The sequence below is a fragment of the Grus americana genome, chromosome 28, assembly GCF_028858705.1.
Source record: "Grus americana isolate bGruAme1 chromosome 28, bGruAme1.mat, whole genome shotgun sequence".
NCBI lineage: Eukaryota > Metazoa > Chordata > Aves > Gruiformes > Gruidae > Grus > Grus americana.
In genome coordinates, this window is record NC_072879.1 from 87,637 (window position 1) to 102,815 (window position 15,179).

A 15,179-nucleotide genomic window follows, 5' to 3' on the forward strand; every position below is an offset into this window, starting at 1 on the left:
GGGGGGGGGGGAACCCTCAATTTTGCATCGCTAGCTCTTGACTGAACCTGGTCACGTCTGAATGAATCTTTTTCTCTGCAGTGCTGTAAGAAAAACAGTTTTCTTTGCAGTGGATCCAGATATTTGGGAACAGCTCTATTGTATTACTGTAGGACATCATAGATGCCTTCACTGCACCTACTGCATCACCTACATTATTGTTGGCCTATGAGTAAATTAAAGCCTTTGATTTACAGAAGTCTTAACGAGCTTGGTGATGGTCTGTCGTGACTGATTGGATCTCCTCTGCCTTGCTGGCATATCCCAGAGTTTTCTTTGCTTTCTCTGTAATTGCTGTATGGCTGATGTTGGTACTGCTGCATCATGCAGCAGTGTCTGGGAATTAGGTTCTAGAAAGGCTTTGATACTTCTGCCTCCTTTACTGGGCTAATATACAAATGCTTAAGTATCGATTCCTTTCATTTCAAGAAAATATAATATAGATCTATGTAATGGCAAACCTCAGCAGTTATATCAAATGCTATGGATTTCTTTATCCAAAGACTGTAACTTACTGTTGAATAAAATTCTGGTGTCATCACTCATTTCAGTTTTACTTATTTTTTTTCACTCTCAAATTATGACATATTATCATAATATTTCTGTATTATCAGATCTTTACTTTGTAATTTTTAATCTAATGTAATTTTTGAAGTATTTTATTTCTCTGAACAACTGGTTGAAAATGTGCAAGCATGTGTGTTTGGGCGGGGTTTTTTGTGAGGGTTTTTTCTCTGTTGGTAGAGCCGTGTCTTCCATAGCGTGGTTGATTTCCCCCTGTAACGCACCTTTAGTGGAAGCTGCACGTGTAGATCAAATATCATTCTACTTGAGCGATAAAGAAAGAGTGGAAGAGAATTTCCTGCCATGTTTTTAGCACGGCTTTGCCTCCTTTGAAGTTTATACATTGTAAGAGATCTAGTATGTTCTTCATTTTCTTTTTATTGCTAACACATAGTTACACTGAAATGCAGCAGGTGGCTGCTCTTTGCTCACTTCAGTGTCAATTATATTCCCCAGAAAGCTGAAAGGCTTTTCTGTGTCCTTCTCACCTCATGGTCTGTTTTCTAGGTGCCTTCAGGACTTCGTGGACAAGCACATCTAAAAGTCTGGGGCAACCGGCATCTAGCAGAGGAAGGCTACATTTTCCACAACTATACCACAGTAACCATTGATAGCAAAGGATCATCGGTCTTCATCCAGACTGATAAACCTGTCTATAAACCCAAGCAGAAAGGTAAAGTGACCTCAGAGAAATTGCCAGATGCTAGGGCTGCTTTCAGGCAAACTTTTTTTTTTTTTTTTTCAAGGGTAGATTCTACAATGAGATACTCTGCTCAGGGCCAGCTGTGATGACTAATAAATTTCCTCTTTTCCTTTTTTTAGTGTTGATAAACCTCTTTATGGTGACTTCTGACTTGAGACCAGTCAATGACAGGGTAAAGAAAACTGTTTTATTTCACACTGTAAAATATGATGGAATACTTGACAACCTGGATTTTATTCTAATGTACATTTACGCAGAAATAGAATTGGATTTCTTAATTTATTTAGGCATGTCTTGTGATTGCTTGTTGTTACTTACAATTTAGGTTTTTTAAGTTTGGTCACATCACTGTTGAAGGAGAACACATCATATTTGCTAGCACTAGAAAAGTGTGTAACTATGCCAAAGCAGAAGAATTTTTCAGACTTGCACTCTCTTTAGGTAATGCACAGATCTGCAAAGTATTACTTTTCTGGTTAAGTGTGTGAATGAATGTGTATTTCTCAGGCTACTCTTACCAAAGAAGAGATGTTTAAACGTTGTCACTTTGTGCATCATACCTTGCTGATGTCAACCCAGCAATTCATCACAAGAAGCAGAAAAGTAGCTTTTTTTCATAAAGCTTTTTATTCTTTTTTTTTCTTTCAGATTGAAGCTTATGTGGTGGTGAGTATCTGTCTGCCAATCATCTAGCATGTATCCTGTAGAGGCACAAGATTCTTGTAGCCTTAAGAGGAACAAGTCACATGTCTGTACCTTTTCAAGTCCATTATGGCCATTCCCAACTGCAACCTATGCCATTATCTCTATCCCTGTGTCTTTAACTGATCTTTGTGTCTTGGTTTCTTGTTGTCACCAACAAACATACTTGTTTTCTACTTCAGTTTCAGAAATCCATTCCCATTTTTCAGCCTGAGAAGAATTGGCTAGTTTCACTGGGGTTTATAAATGTAACAGTCCCACTCAATTTCTCCCTTCTTTTCAATGCAGACACACTCCTATCCTTCATCTGGCTGGGCTGATATAGCAGGGCCAATCTCATCTCTGCACCCAAACATTATGATAGTGGACAATAGAAATTCATGGCAAGGAAAGGGTGCTCCTGTCTTCTTCCTTATGAGGTGAATGAGAGGTTCCTTCTGTGTCTAGTCTTTTTTTTTTTTTTTTTTTAACCATGTGTTTTCTTTAGCAAGCAGAAGAATTCACCCTCTTCTCTTGTTTGCATTCAGTCACAGTTTTAATGCTGACAAAACCAGCGGGATTAATTTCATCTGACTTTGTCACCTAAAAATTGTCTTGCTAGTTGTACAGCTCCCTCTGAATAGAAAGAAAGCGTCTTCAGAGGCCAGTTCATCCCATCCAAAAGAGATGTTTTAAGATAGGTGGAAGATCTGCCACTTGACAGCGCTTACCTGTGTGCATTGGCTATAGAAACAGTGGCATTAAACGAGTACTGAACTTTAGAAAGCAAATACCCCCCTGGTAAAGTATCTTCAGAAAATTTTTGACAGATGTTAGTTGCATTTGAGCTGTCAGTGAAGTGTATGTATTACAAAATGAAGTTCTTTGTTGCAAACTAAGTTAATGATATTCATTTTCACTGTGATGTTTCTCATTCCTAAACCACTCTGCAGGATCCTCGGGGGTCTCGTATGATAGAGTGGAGCAATCTGAAGCCATTTTGTTGTGGTAAGTTTCAGATTATTTTTTTTCTCAGTGCATTGTTATTTGCCTTTGCTTCTACTTATATTGGATTGTGTTCGATAAGCCTTGACAAGGACTGATGAGTGACGCAGAGTTCACAAAACATTGTTTCCTTTTTCAGGTATTGTAAATATGAGTTTTCCTTTGTCTGATCAGCCAGTGTTTGGTGAATGGCTCATCTTTGCTGAAATGCAGGGGCACACATACAACAAATCCTTTGAAGTTCAGAAATATGGTGAGTTGTATCCAAATCAGCTTTGACTATAACCCAGGCATGTTTGGAAGAATGCATTTCACTTGCACTATGAAGGGTTTTTACTTGAGATGAAATAATGCATTGAAAATGTCATGAGGAAAACTTCTTTAGAGGCTGCATACTTCAGGGATATGGATACTTAAAATTTAACCAAGCCCTTTGTTCATGTCCTCCACGCTTCATAAAGTAAAGGACCTGAAATGGAGTGTCATATTGCATGATATGTTCATGTAACAAAGAATTAATTTTGCTTTGGAAAACTCTGTAACATGCTTTCACTCTGTCAGTGCTTTCCTTCCTTTCCCAGAGCCCTCCTTGGAATTCTGAATTCTTTTTTGCTACTCCCCTTTTTAATATCAAAATCCCTCTGTTTGATGGAAGATGGGCATCATTACACCCAGCACATCATCTGTGACATCTGACCTGATCACACAAGCATTTATAGACACTGACAACTGCTAACCTCTCAGCCATATTCCCGACACATTGTGGAGGAGTCAGTAACAAGTTGTCCTTTTTACCGTGTATCTAGAAGAAAAGTCTTGGGCTCAAACCCTGGAACACAGATCCCTCTGAAATGAAGTAAAAATCTAAGGGTGCGTCGCTAAGGTCATCTTGCCAAGATAGTCTTGGTGTGCTGCTTTCGTTGATTCATTCTCTGCCAAGTGCTGTCCCATCTAATGTTAGCTACGCTGCCCTCATCCGACCATAAGCAGTGATCTTGTCGGAGCTGTGTATGCTTTTGCTAGAATCTGGACAGTAAGATCTCCTTGAAAAGATGGGTATATTTCTTTTTATTGTAGTATTACCAAAGTTTGAGTTGCTGATTGACCCCCCTCGCTACATTCGTGACCTTTCGCTGTGTGAAAAAGGAACTGTCCGTGCCAGGTAGGAACATGTCCCAAATAAAGTTTCATTACTATAGATTGTAGTACAGTCACAGGATGGCGCAGTCACTGGAGCTTGGATCTCCTCTGCTGCAGACTTTTCAGATGATTTCTGGTCATCATCAGAAGCTTTCCTATGTAAGAGCCTTCATAAAACATGTTAACAATAACGATCTGGAAAACCTTCTGTTACCTTTTTTTCTGTTTTCTAGATGTGCAGGTCACATGGTACTAGCCTTGATATAACCAGGAAAACAGAAAATAGCTGAGTGTTACTCATTATCTTCTTTCCATTTCAGATATACATTTGGAAAACCAGTGATGGGAAAGTTAATTGTCAATATGACTATAAATGGCGTTGGGTACTACAGGCATGAAGTGGGCCACCCTGTCCTCAAGACCACCCAGGTGAGAGAGACCATTGAGTCAGCTGTGATAAAATGCCTGATCTGTACTCTTTGAAGTTAATATCACAGCTCCATTTTATGTTACTGATGGGACATCAGAAAAAAAATGAATAAATGTGATAATTGGGTCCAGCATAATAAAATTATTACATATTTTTATGTGATATGTTTATGATTTGGGGGGGATGAGAATCTGTTGGCATAGTATTCATCTGGCTTTAGAGCATATGGGGCTGAGGGAGAACATGAGGGTGAGGGACTGTGACAGAGCTAGTCTAGACTATGGATAAGGGAGGAAAATGAAACTCGCTTGCTTCCCTCCTTTCTTCACCCACTCCCCAATTAATTCCCTCCACATCCTTTAAAAATACTGCAAATTCCTATCACATGCCTGTGCTTTAGAGCTGGCTTCTAGACCCTTTTTGAATGTGAATGCTAACTTATCTTTCCGTTCCCTGCCATGCTTCGTAGATTGATGGCTCTGCTGTGTTCGATGTGTGTGTGAAAGACATGATGCCAGCTGATGTTCCAGAACATTTTCGAGGCACAGTCAATATCTGGGCCACAGTGATCAGCTCTGATGGGAGTAAGCAGGTTACATTTGATGACTCAACACCAGTTCAGAAACAGCTGATTGATATCAAGTACTCCAAGGATACCAGAAAACAGTTCAAACCTGGACTGCCTTACAAAGGAAAGGTAAGATTAAAAGTAGAGACACTGACATGTGGCTGATATAAAGTGATACTGACTTGATCCCAGGATGTTACACCACGTTCTGGTGGTTTTTTCCCACCTGCTGTTTCTGTCACTGACGGGAATTGCCTGTAATGTAAAACCTGTTGTTCTATAAATGAAACGCTGTGTAGGTAGAAGTCACGTACCCTGATGGAAGTCCAGCTGACAGAGTCACTATCCGAATTAAAGCTGAACTCACACCAAAGGACAACGTTTATACAAGTGAACTGGTATCGAGAAATGGCCTGGTGGAGTTTGAAATACCCTCCATCCCTACAGCTGCCCAATATGTCTGGCTGGAGGTGCGTGAAAGCTCTTTATAGGATTAGCGGGCTTTAATGTAACTAATCTTGTCAAACCTGCACTTTATAAATCAGTGCTACAAACAAGAAATCGGTGCCTTTTAGCTTCAACTTCTTGATTTAAATGCAGCAAACGCTCTCTTTCTCGCTGGCAATAGAACTGATGTTGATAACCATCATGAAAAGATGCTTCTCCAAATACAGCTTAACAAAACAGTAAGGGTCCAATACGGGGAGAGTACTGTTGCTATGTAAAGGTAACAAGAGACGAACAGCTGGAAAGTATAAGATGGGAGATGGGGATTCAGGGTGAGAAGAGAGTATGAATCAAGCTTTCCATGCGTGCGTAACATTCAGATGTAACTTTTGTTAAGACCAAAGTGACAGCGATTGATGGGAAACCATCTGGGGATCAATATCTGCCAAACTACTTGTCCATCAGTAGCTGGTACTCGCCCAGCAAGTGTCACATCCAGCTCCAGACACCAGATAAACCTTTCCAGGTATGTTGGCTTCATATTCCATCGTGGCAACAACTGCATGTCTTGGCTTAAAGTACTTCATTCTAATTAAATACTTCTAGCCATTTCTGTTTCCTGAGGTCCTGGACTCTTACTGTTTCCACTACAAAGACCAAAGTAGCTGCACTTCAGCCACCAAATAATTGTTCAATGTGGGCAGCACATGGTTCTAAGCAAAGTACATTTGATGCTTTGTGCAGCATCTTTCTCCTTTGTGTTGTGGGGACAGAGGAGAGAGGGTGGGTATAGGCACTTGACAACATACACGTTTTTCGTATTTGTATGTTCTGTGCAGCTCCAGTAACATTCAGGTATGAATTGTTTGGTGAAAATGATGTGCTTTAGTTGAAGTCAACAAATGTTGAAAGATTGGAAGTGGTGTTAGTGGGAGTACCTTAATTACTAAAGATCCAAATTAGGGCTACATAGTCTCACTAGAACTTCCAGTTTAAATCTCAGCTGGATCTGTTTAGTCTTCCAGTTGTCAAACTATGAACATAATTATCTCGTCTTTTTTTTTGTATAGCCTCTCTACAAATGTAGTCCTTACATATAAACATTGTCGTGATCTCTCCCCTAAAGGAAACGTCTGATTTAACCGTGATTCCTGTTGCATATTGTTTTACTGAGAGTTGTTTTGGGTTTGTTCTCTACCCAAGAAGATGCTCTTGAGCGTCTGCATATTGCTTTGTGAAAAAAATATGTGGGCTCTGGCATTTCTATTATGTGGGCCAAGATTTCTATTATCAGCAGATCTGTCAGGTTGGTTTCAGGCTCTTTGTATCCAAACACGAGCGGTGGGTTTTTTTATCATTACATTTCATGGAAGTTTAATGGCTAATTAATCTTTTACAAGTTTCCTGAGGTATGGCAGGGGGATTATACACTGCTAATCTGAACACATTGTTCTTATTATAACCTGATTAGAACTAATTCTTCTGTGGGAAAGCTAGGAGTTGGATGACCAGCTGATGTGGGAACTGTTTCCCTGCTTTGCCAGCTCTTACTGGGTGTTCCAATTAGCTACATTCATTTTTTAATGAATTGTTTCATCATTTGCACTGGGGAATTCTTAATACCTCAAATATTCAATGTCACGAGGCACTTCTTGGACTCTGTGGCATTCTCACTGTATTTAACCATTAGCAGCTCCTTGTATTTGAGTCCTTGCCATTTTGCTTTGTACTATATGTACATTCTGGAAAGATAACCTTGTTAGTGCTGAAAAAAGGTTTTTCAACAGACTTCATTGGGATTTAACATTGCTATTCAGCCTTAACAATCTTAGTTGGGCATTGCTATGCTTTAAATGGCAGGGAGGATCAGGAGTGGAAACATAACACAAGTGTTAGCTGCTCCTCATATCCCAGAAGTAAGTAGTTTGTGTTGCTAGGAAAGCTGTCTGCTCCACAGAAGGCTTATTGCTCAGCCAGACACGACCCAGTCCTAATCCTGTGACTGAGCGCTGACGTCTATTCTGTTGGGACTGGCGGTATTTGGGGGATTGTGCCTCCAGGGGATTCAGTACTGAGTATCTCTGGGTATAGGACTTCAGTCCACAAAAAGTGCAGGAGGTCATTGTGCTGCTCTGAAGCCTATTGCAGGCATCAGATGAGTTTACCCAGAAAAAAGCAGCTCTCTTCTCGTTTATTTGTGTGCTTGACAGCTCCTTGAGTGCCAGACTTGCAAATTAATATCAAGACTTGTGTAATTTGAAAGCATTTTCCCTCAGATCTTTTCCCAGTAATTTCATGCCACGTTGGTTATGTTTGAACTAGTATTTGTCATATGAAAGTAATCACCACATATAATCTCAGTTCAACTGCAAAGACTATCAAATGCACATCTCTTCCCAGCCCATCTCTTTCTTTTTTGGGCTGGACTACTGAAGGGATGTCTAAAATTCAACCAATTCTGACAGCTACTCTGTGCCAAAAGGCTTAACTTTCAGGATTCCAGAGATTCCTTTATTGTTTTCATTAATGCATACAACCCCCCAGTCCATTCTCCTGTTAGATTTGCAGGGAGTGAAGAGCTGAACACAGGCCTCTTTTTGTTGTGAAGAAAGTCCAGGAAAACAGTGCTAATGTAATATACTTTTCAATGCATAGATTTCTTAGGAGAGTCACATCTTTTGTGGACTGAAACCCAAGTAGATTTCTGTGCTTTATAAAATAAAAAGCATGCATCGTAACAGACCAGATCTTTTGCTTTTCTGTCCCTGGGTGCAGGTAGGAGAGGAGGCTTGGATTGCAGTGAAGTCCACGTGTCCTTGCAACTTCACTCTACATTATGAAGTGGCATCGCGAGGCAACATTGTCCTTTCAGGACTGCAGCCCAGTAATGTCACCCAGCAGAGGAGCAAAAGAGCCACCTTTCCCTTTGAGAAGAGCATTGATATCACACGCTTCCCAGAAACAGGTAGCTAGCATCAGAAATGCAAACTCGCCCCTGTTTTCAGGGTAAAAACAACCTTTCCGCAAACCTCAGTATCCTCTTTTTTGCATTTGATGTTCCTTAAAGAGCATAGAATAACTCTGTGCGAGAAAAATAGTGATATCCATTGCACACATAGGCATATATAAAAAAAAGATAAATTTCTCTGAGAGGGATAACTCTCGAAGGGTTTTCTCTAGTCTTTCTGTAGTCTTTCTCTGTTAAGAAAACTCTAGTCTTCCTTAATATGCTTGGCTTGGGATCAGCTGAGTGGTAGGGAAGCGTATGATGGGGTGGGGGAATTTACTAAAGTGGTTGAGCTTAAACTAGGAAGAGGACATTAGACAGACTGATAGCATGGATCAGGCTAAAGAAGGAGATCATACAGTTAGCATGGGGAATGCAAATGAAGCGTAGACTTCTAGTTTGTACACGGAATAACAGAAAGATACAAATCTGGTGAATTCAGGGAACAGGGGGATAAAGAATGTGGTATGCTTGGGAAGATGCATACAACAGCTGCCAAAGGAAAAGTCTGTCTATCCTAGTAACACATCTGCAATAGCAGCCAGTTTCAGATAGTTAGGGAAAAAGTAAAAGAAACTTCCCTAAATGTACCCACCCGGCTTCTGGCGATTGATGGTTTAAGAATTTGTAATAATTTTCTCCACAAGTTTGGTTTGGAGCTGTTGTATTTTCAGGTCACCCAGAGATACTGTGGTTGCCCTGTCATTGGAGGTGTTGAGGGTCAGGTTGGATGGGGCTTTGAGGAACCTGATCTCCTCAAAGATGTCCCTTGCCCACAGGAGGGAGGTTGGAACTAGGTGATCCCTAAAGGTCCCTCCCAACTCAATCATTCTATGATTCTATTTAACTGTTGCTACTGAAATGATGCTCTATAAACTGCATAAGCCATTTTCAAACCTATTTATGCTTTCTCTCTCAGCAGCATTCTGCAGCAATAGATACACTCTTTTGTTTATTGTAAATGGCTTAATAACTGAATTCTATGTTTCTTTGATTTTATGTTGGGAAAAACACGGGGTAGTCATTCTCTATCCACCTTCTCCTTACTGCTCATTATGTTCTGGGTGCTAATTGCCTGTCGGCTTAGACAAGGAAAAGAAAAAGGATAGGAAGAGATTCTGAGTTCAAGAAGAACTTGTGCAACAGGAACAAAGGAAGGATGCAAGTCCTGGGTGGAGAGTTCTGTGCCTTGCAGCATTTAGATGGGGCAGGAAGAGAGTGATTTTGATAAATAACACTGTCCTTTTTACAATTTATTTTTTAGCACCAACCAGTATGCCTGCAGCAGAGGTTGAAGTCTGCATGACATTCCTCCGGTTCTCAGTAGCTCACAACATGGCTCCCTTGGGCCGTCTTCTGGTGTATTACGTTAGGGAGAACGGAGAAGGGGTTACAGACAGCCTCCAGTTCACTGTGAAGTCCTCCTTTGAAAATCAGGTATTGGCAATGAGGAAGGGGTGATGTCTTGATACTTTTTGTAGTTTTGGCTGCTGCTGCTGAGTCGAGATGATGGGATTTAATGTTAAATTCCTAGGTTGCAGTGGCGCTCTCAGCAAACGAGACCAGACCTGGTGATGTTGTGAACATCAAGGTCAGAGCTGCAAAATCAAGCTGTGTCTGCATTGCCACTGTGGATAAGAGTGTCTACTTGCTGAAGACGGGTTTTCAGCTGACAGCCAATCAGGTAAAAGAAGCTTAAGGCACTGTTGTCTTTTTCTCAATACTGCTATCTGTGCTTTACCTTTAGTAAGTAGCCTTTATACCCAAGGACAACAGTCTCTTCCTTTTCCCCGCAGGTTTTTCAAGAGCTTGCAGAATATGATGTATCTGATGCTTTTGGAGCTCCGAAGGAAGAAGGGCACTTCTGGTGGCCAGGCATGTCCTCACGTAGACGCCGTAGATCTTCTGTCTTTCCCTGGCACTGGGACATCACCAAGGATGCTCGCTTCGCGTTTACAGTAGGAAGAATCAGCCTCACTTCTCTGTGGAGTGTCTTTTTTACTTTCATGTTTGCAGGATAATTTTCAGCTCTGTAGGCCATTATTTTTTTCACATCAGAGCTGTTTCTCCAGGGGGTAGGCTGAAAAGTAATTTCTGAGAACACAGAGTGTACACTGTTCCAGCAAAGATATTGGAGAAAAGTGCTTTGATTTTTTGACCAGTCTTGATGAGAGGGCCAGATATCCTATTGGGTGAAGGAATTCATGCTGATACTCTGGAGAATCAGCCGGGGGACCAGAAGGTTCCTCCAGGCATGAGTGAGCATGCAGATATCTTCTGCAGTTACTTTGACAGGGAAGGAAGGTGGAACATGAATCTTATAGCCTTTTTCTTTTTAGCGTATCCTTTGGAATTCCTTTAAACTTCTTTCCTTGCCCCAGTTCTGCCAGCTTCTGTGGCCATCTGTGTGAAAGCTTAGTAATGTTTTCTTTGTATCCTTGGTTAGGTTACCCTCATCCTCTGTCTCTTCATTCTTTGTCCTTTCTGCAATTTTAGCTAAATTGTTCTATTGTGTTGTCTTAGACCCCACAGGCTTCCACATACTCCCACAATGCTTCAATCTCTTAATCATAAACTCTAAATCCTCGTTGCTGTCCACTGCTGCGGGAGTCACTCTGCTGCGGGAGTCACTCTGCTGCGGGAGTCAGTCTGCTGCGGGAGTCACTCCTGCATCTCTCCCTGTGGTCTGTTGGGGGTTTTGTTCTGGTGCTTTTTTTCTTACTGAGAGGCATAAACTCTGAGGGAAAGATACATATGTTAATAGCTGGTATGTATGCATTGCTGTGTACTTGATTTGTAATAATTGGACGTGTACGTAAAGAGAACAAAGCTCATACTCCCTTTGGTGCCTGGGAACTGCTGTCTCTTATGAATAAGTGCATTTAGGGGACAGAGCTGGCAGACAGCTTTCTTAATACAGAATTCTGTATTTTTACTGTGAAGCTGTGTGGACAGTTTCCATTTTGCTTGGCGCTCCTGGTAGTGCAGAATTGGTGATGTCTGGTGTGAGCGTTGCCTGCTAACTGCAGCAGAATACACTGGAAACTTTTAGGAAGGGTAAAAAGCTGTAATGTAATATTCTAGGGGAAAAATATGTGTAATAATTTTTCACCTGTAGCTGCCTGACAGTTACACATGCCCAGTAATGTTAGATATTGGTTTAAATGCATTTTCCAAGCAAACAAGAGCTTTCTTGTAAAACCTCTGCCCATAAGGCAGTGTCTATATATTTTCACATTAACAGTAATTTTTATGTAAAGTTTTTAAAAAAAAATCTCAAGTTTCAATCAAAATTTACTCCATAAATGTTGGGAGATTCTATTCAGAGAAGTTTTTATTGGTACCTGTTTAATTCTTTTTTTTTTTTTTCTTGCCGGTTTTTGTTTTGTGGTCTTCGTTTTTATTGTCTAGGAAACTGGCTTGGTTGTAATGACTGATATAGTCAGCTTAAACCACAGACAGAATGGAGGCATGTACACAGATGAGGCTGTCCCAGCTTTTCAGCCACATACTGGGACGTTGGTGGCTACAATGCATTCTAAAATAGCACCAAGGTAATGTTTTTGTTATAACGCACATTGTCGATGATACTCTTAGCTACTTTTTTTCCCCTATATTTTCAGCTGTCTCCCACCTCCATGCCCCCAGGAAATTGTTTGGTTTAGACAAGGTGGTGGTGGGGAAACTCTCTTCTGTTGTCTGGATAGATCTAACAAAAATTATAACTCTCAAAAAAACCCCCTAATTCTCGCAAAATTCTTCAGAAGGATAATTTGAAACTCTTTGCATATCTGTTTTCTGCAAATTAGTTGCTGCTTCTCAATATTTGCAAGCTAGCCCTTGTTTTGCAGAGTTGCTCATTGCTCGTTATTTTGACCATTCAGCTGGTGGTCAAAATAAATAAAATGAGGGATTGCAGGAAGAAAAAGTTGTGAAGTGCTGTGACTATGCTGCAAACTGAGGATGTGTCTTCCCTTTGTGTTCTGAACCACCTGGTGGCCTCTCTTAGCGGAGTAAGTTTCAGAAGTTAGTTAAGGAAAAGATAATGAAGCATCGCAGGTGTAGAAAAATGGAAGAAATTATGAAAATATTAGAGATCAAGACAATTCCAAGAGAAGAAACCAGGGAATATGAAATAAAGATTGTAGTCACTACTACTAATAAGATTATGTCATGATATCATGGGAAGTCACATGCTCTATATGCTCCCTTTGATTTTGTTTGGTGAAAGAATTTGGATCGTAAAACCTTTGGGTTTTTTGATTGTATTATTTACACTCATTTTTAAGATTATCTTATTTATACTAAGTTTTTTTTAGATTCTTATTTATATCTCCAGGCTGTTTGATATGTGTAAGCACAATGGGATCATTTGGGAGGACTATGTAATTTGTCTTATGAATGATATGCCCATTGACTGTTTAATGCTTCTGTAGAAGCCAGAGTATTGGTTGGTCATGTGAGCTGTATTCAGGTTATAACACCAATTTATCAATTACTGTTAAAACCACCTTATTAAAAGAATTAATTGCCAAGGACTTATTTCTTGTTCTAGCAGAGCAGAGAAGAGAAAAAGAACCTTCTTTCCTGAAACATGGATTTGGCACTGCCTCAATGTCAGGTACTGACAGGGAATTCCCTTAAGTATATCCAGAGGGTTGTATCCTCTTCAACTGCAGAAAACAAAGCTCTTTAAAACCTACTGGAGTTATATTGGCATTCTCTGGTATTTTTTCTTCATTACTGTTGCTTTTCTTCATTACTGCTATAATCAATAATCTTCCTGTAGCATTTTATCTGGTCTTGAAGTGTATTCACTTCAGGTAGAACCTGTCAGTTGTGACCACATTGCAACCTGTGTGGAATTCACCATGGTGTCACAAGCAGAGGAGTATCTTCAGGGAACAAAAGGAAAAATGGTTTGGTTGAACACATTTCTAGATTTTACTCACTTACAGAAAGGATGGATCGACAAGTTTGTGAAGAGCAATTGAGGATATAGGTTTGCAGTGATTAGCTACTGTGAGGAACTACCTGTTGCATAAGCTTGCCTCAGAATAAATGCAAGTCAGACTGCTCTTGCAAAAAGGGACTGTAAGGTATAAAGTGATGATGCACTTCTACCTCTATGCTGAAATCTTCGTAGGAACCAGAATTCCATGTACCACTTAAGAGAGCAAAGGGTATTGGGAAATCTCGCTAGAGCTCACAGTTGAGGCAAGCCCAGCCCCTCGGAAGTGCCAGTTTCCCTTTGCAGTGGGGGATGAGTTGGGTCTGGATTTGTGTTTGGACCCTTGGGTAATCCGGAAACGTCAGCTTCAGCAAGTGCTAGTGTTTTTCTTCCTTTCCACCCCTATTCTAGCATCAATTGCTGCGTATGCTTTAGTGGGAAAATAATCCCAGATTAACATGCGTGAGGGGATGGAGGCAGAATAGCTGCTTCTGTAAATGCTGGCATAGCCTAACCTTGCACTGGTGAGTATTCTATATTGATCGCTTTTTAAATTGTACAGACCCCTTCCTTCTCTTTCATCTGATGCAAGAGCATCTCTCCCAAACCTTCATTTAGTGCCAAATAAATCAAGGTTTCCACCTGGTACAACTGGAACTAAAAAAAAAAAAAAAAAGATAACTAACCTTTCCCAGAAACAGCACATCTAGGATAATTTGAAGCAATTATCAAAAGGCTTCCCCAGGTTTGCAAGTAACCTTCATTGTCAGTAAATGAGTATAAATTAAATTTGACAGGAACTTGCAGCAAGTGTATTCAAATCTGTTCAATTGAGCACGAAATATGCTTTGTAGAAATACACAAAGAATTCCAGAAGTGCCTGTTTGGGCCTCAGCAAGCTGGGGCAGTTAATTATAAGCGGGAGAGTGTGGAATAAAAAGTTGCAGATTGCATTTTCTTCACTTCACTGGAAACAACTGAGTTGAGCATTCCTTCATTTCCACTCTCTTGAACAGGAAGAAGTTTAGGGGTTTTTTTTCTTCTACCATTTATAATTATAATATACAATCCTCAAAAAAGAAACAAAAGCCTAATGTCAACTTCCCAAAACAATTCTAAAAATTCCTAGAGCCTGGCTGGAGGGTCTAATGGCTGGAAATGTGTGTGTACTTTGGCCCCCTGCCCAGAAGAGTAAGTGCCCTCATGTGTGAAAATAATGTTAATGCTGGTTATGGGCTGAAATCCCAGTGGAAAGAACATCAGCTGCAACAAATTGTCTGATTAAACAGACTGGAATACTGCCAGTTCTGGAGCTAGGACACCCTTCTGCTTACTCTTCAGGGCTGAAGTTTATTGCAGGTACCAGCTACCTAACTCCAGTTAGGATGAAGACCTAAATATTAAGAAGCTACTGTGCTTAAAAGCAGTTAAAAGAACTTGGTGCTGTCAAGCCAAGTGCATTTCCCAGGCTCTCAGCTCTGTAGTTCGACCTGGGGAACCACAATCACTGGCCAGAGAGCTTGGAGACTGACCGAACCTAGCACGCCTATTCAAAGGCATAGTGATCTCTAGATTTTTACCAAACTGTTTTAATGCTTTTCCTACTGTAATATAAATCCACAGACCAGTGCGTGATATGCTGCT

At 40.5% G+C, this 15,179-nt stretch overlaps 1 protein-coding gene across 6 annotated transcripts in view; it reads left to right on the forward strand.

Annotated features, from left to right (window-relative positions):
• Positions 1-15,179, forward strand: part of CPAMD8 (C3 and PZP like alpha-2-macroglobulin domain containing 8) — a 56,839-nt gene that overhangs the window by 4,895 nt on the left and 36,765 nt on the right. For 4 of the 6 annotated variants that reach the window (XR_008574301.1, XM_054805739.1, XM_054805737.1 and 1 more), the window contains exons 4-19: positions 1,111-1,276; positions 1,426-1,478; positions 1,955-1,972; positions 2,941-2,995; positions 3,132-3,245; positions 4,070-4,154; positions 4,453-4,561; positions 5,032-5,259; positions 5,430-5,600; positions 5,975-6,103; positions 8,353-8,542; positions 9,849-10,021; positions 10,119-10,268; positions 10,381-10,542; positions 11,996-12,138; positions 13,140-13,205. Coding sequence is in view for 5 of the 6 variants with exons in the window: in XM_054805739.1 (XP_054661714.1) it covers positions 1,111-1,276; positions 1,426-1,478; positions 1,955-1,972; positions 2,941-2,995; positions 3,132-3,245; positions 4,070-4,154; positions 4,453-4,561; positions 5,032-5,259; positions 5,430-5,600; positions 5,975-6,103; positions 8,353-8,542; positions 9,849-10,021; positions 10,119-10,268; positions 10,381-10,542; positions 11,996-12,138; positions 13,140-13,205 (2,012 nt within the window). In the remaining variant the exon portion in view is untranslated. Of the gene's footprint in view, positions 1-1,110; positions 1,277-1,425; positions 1,479-1,954; positions 1,973-2,296; positions 2,428-2,940; positions 2,996-3,131; positions 3,246-4,069; positions 4,155-4,452; positions 4,562-5,031; positions 5,260-5,429; positions 5,601-5,974; positions 6,104-8,352; positions 8,543-9,848; positions 10,022-10,118; positions 10,269-10,380; positions 10,543-11,995; positions 12,139-13,139; positions 13,206-15,179 lie in introns of those variants that run through there. The other 2 variants (XM_054805738.1, XM_054805741.1) reach the window with 2 other exon arrangements.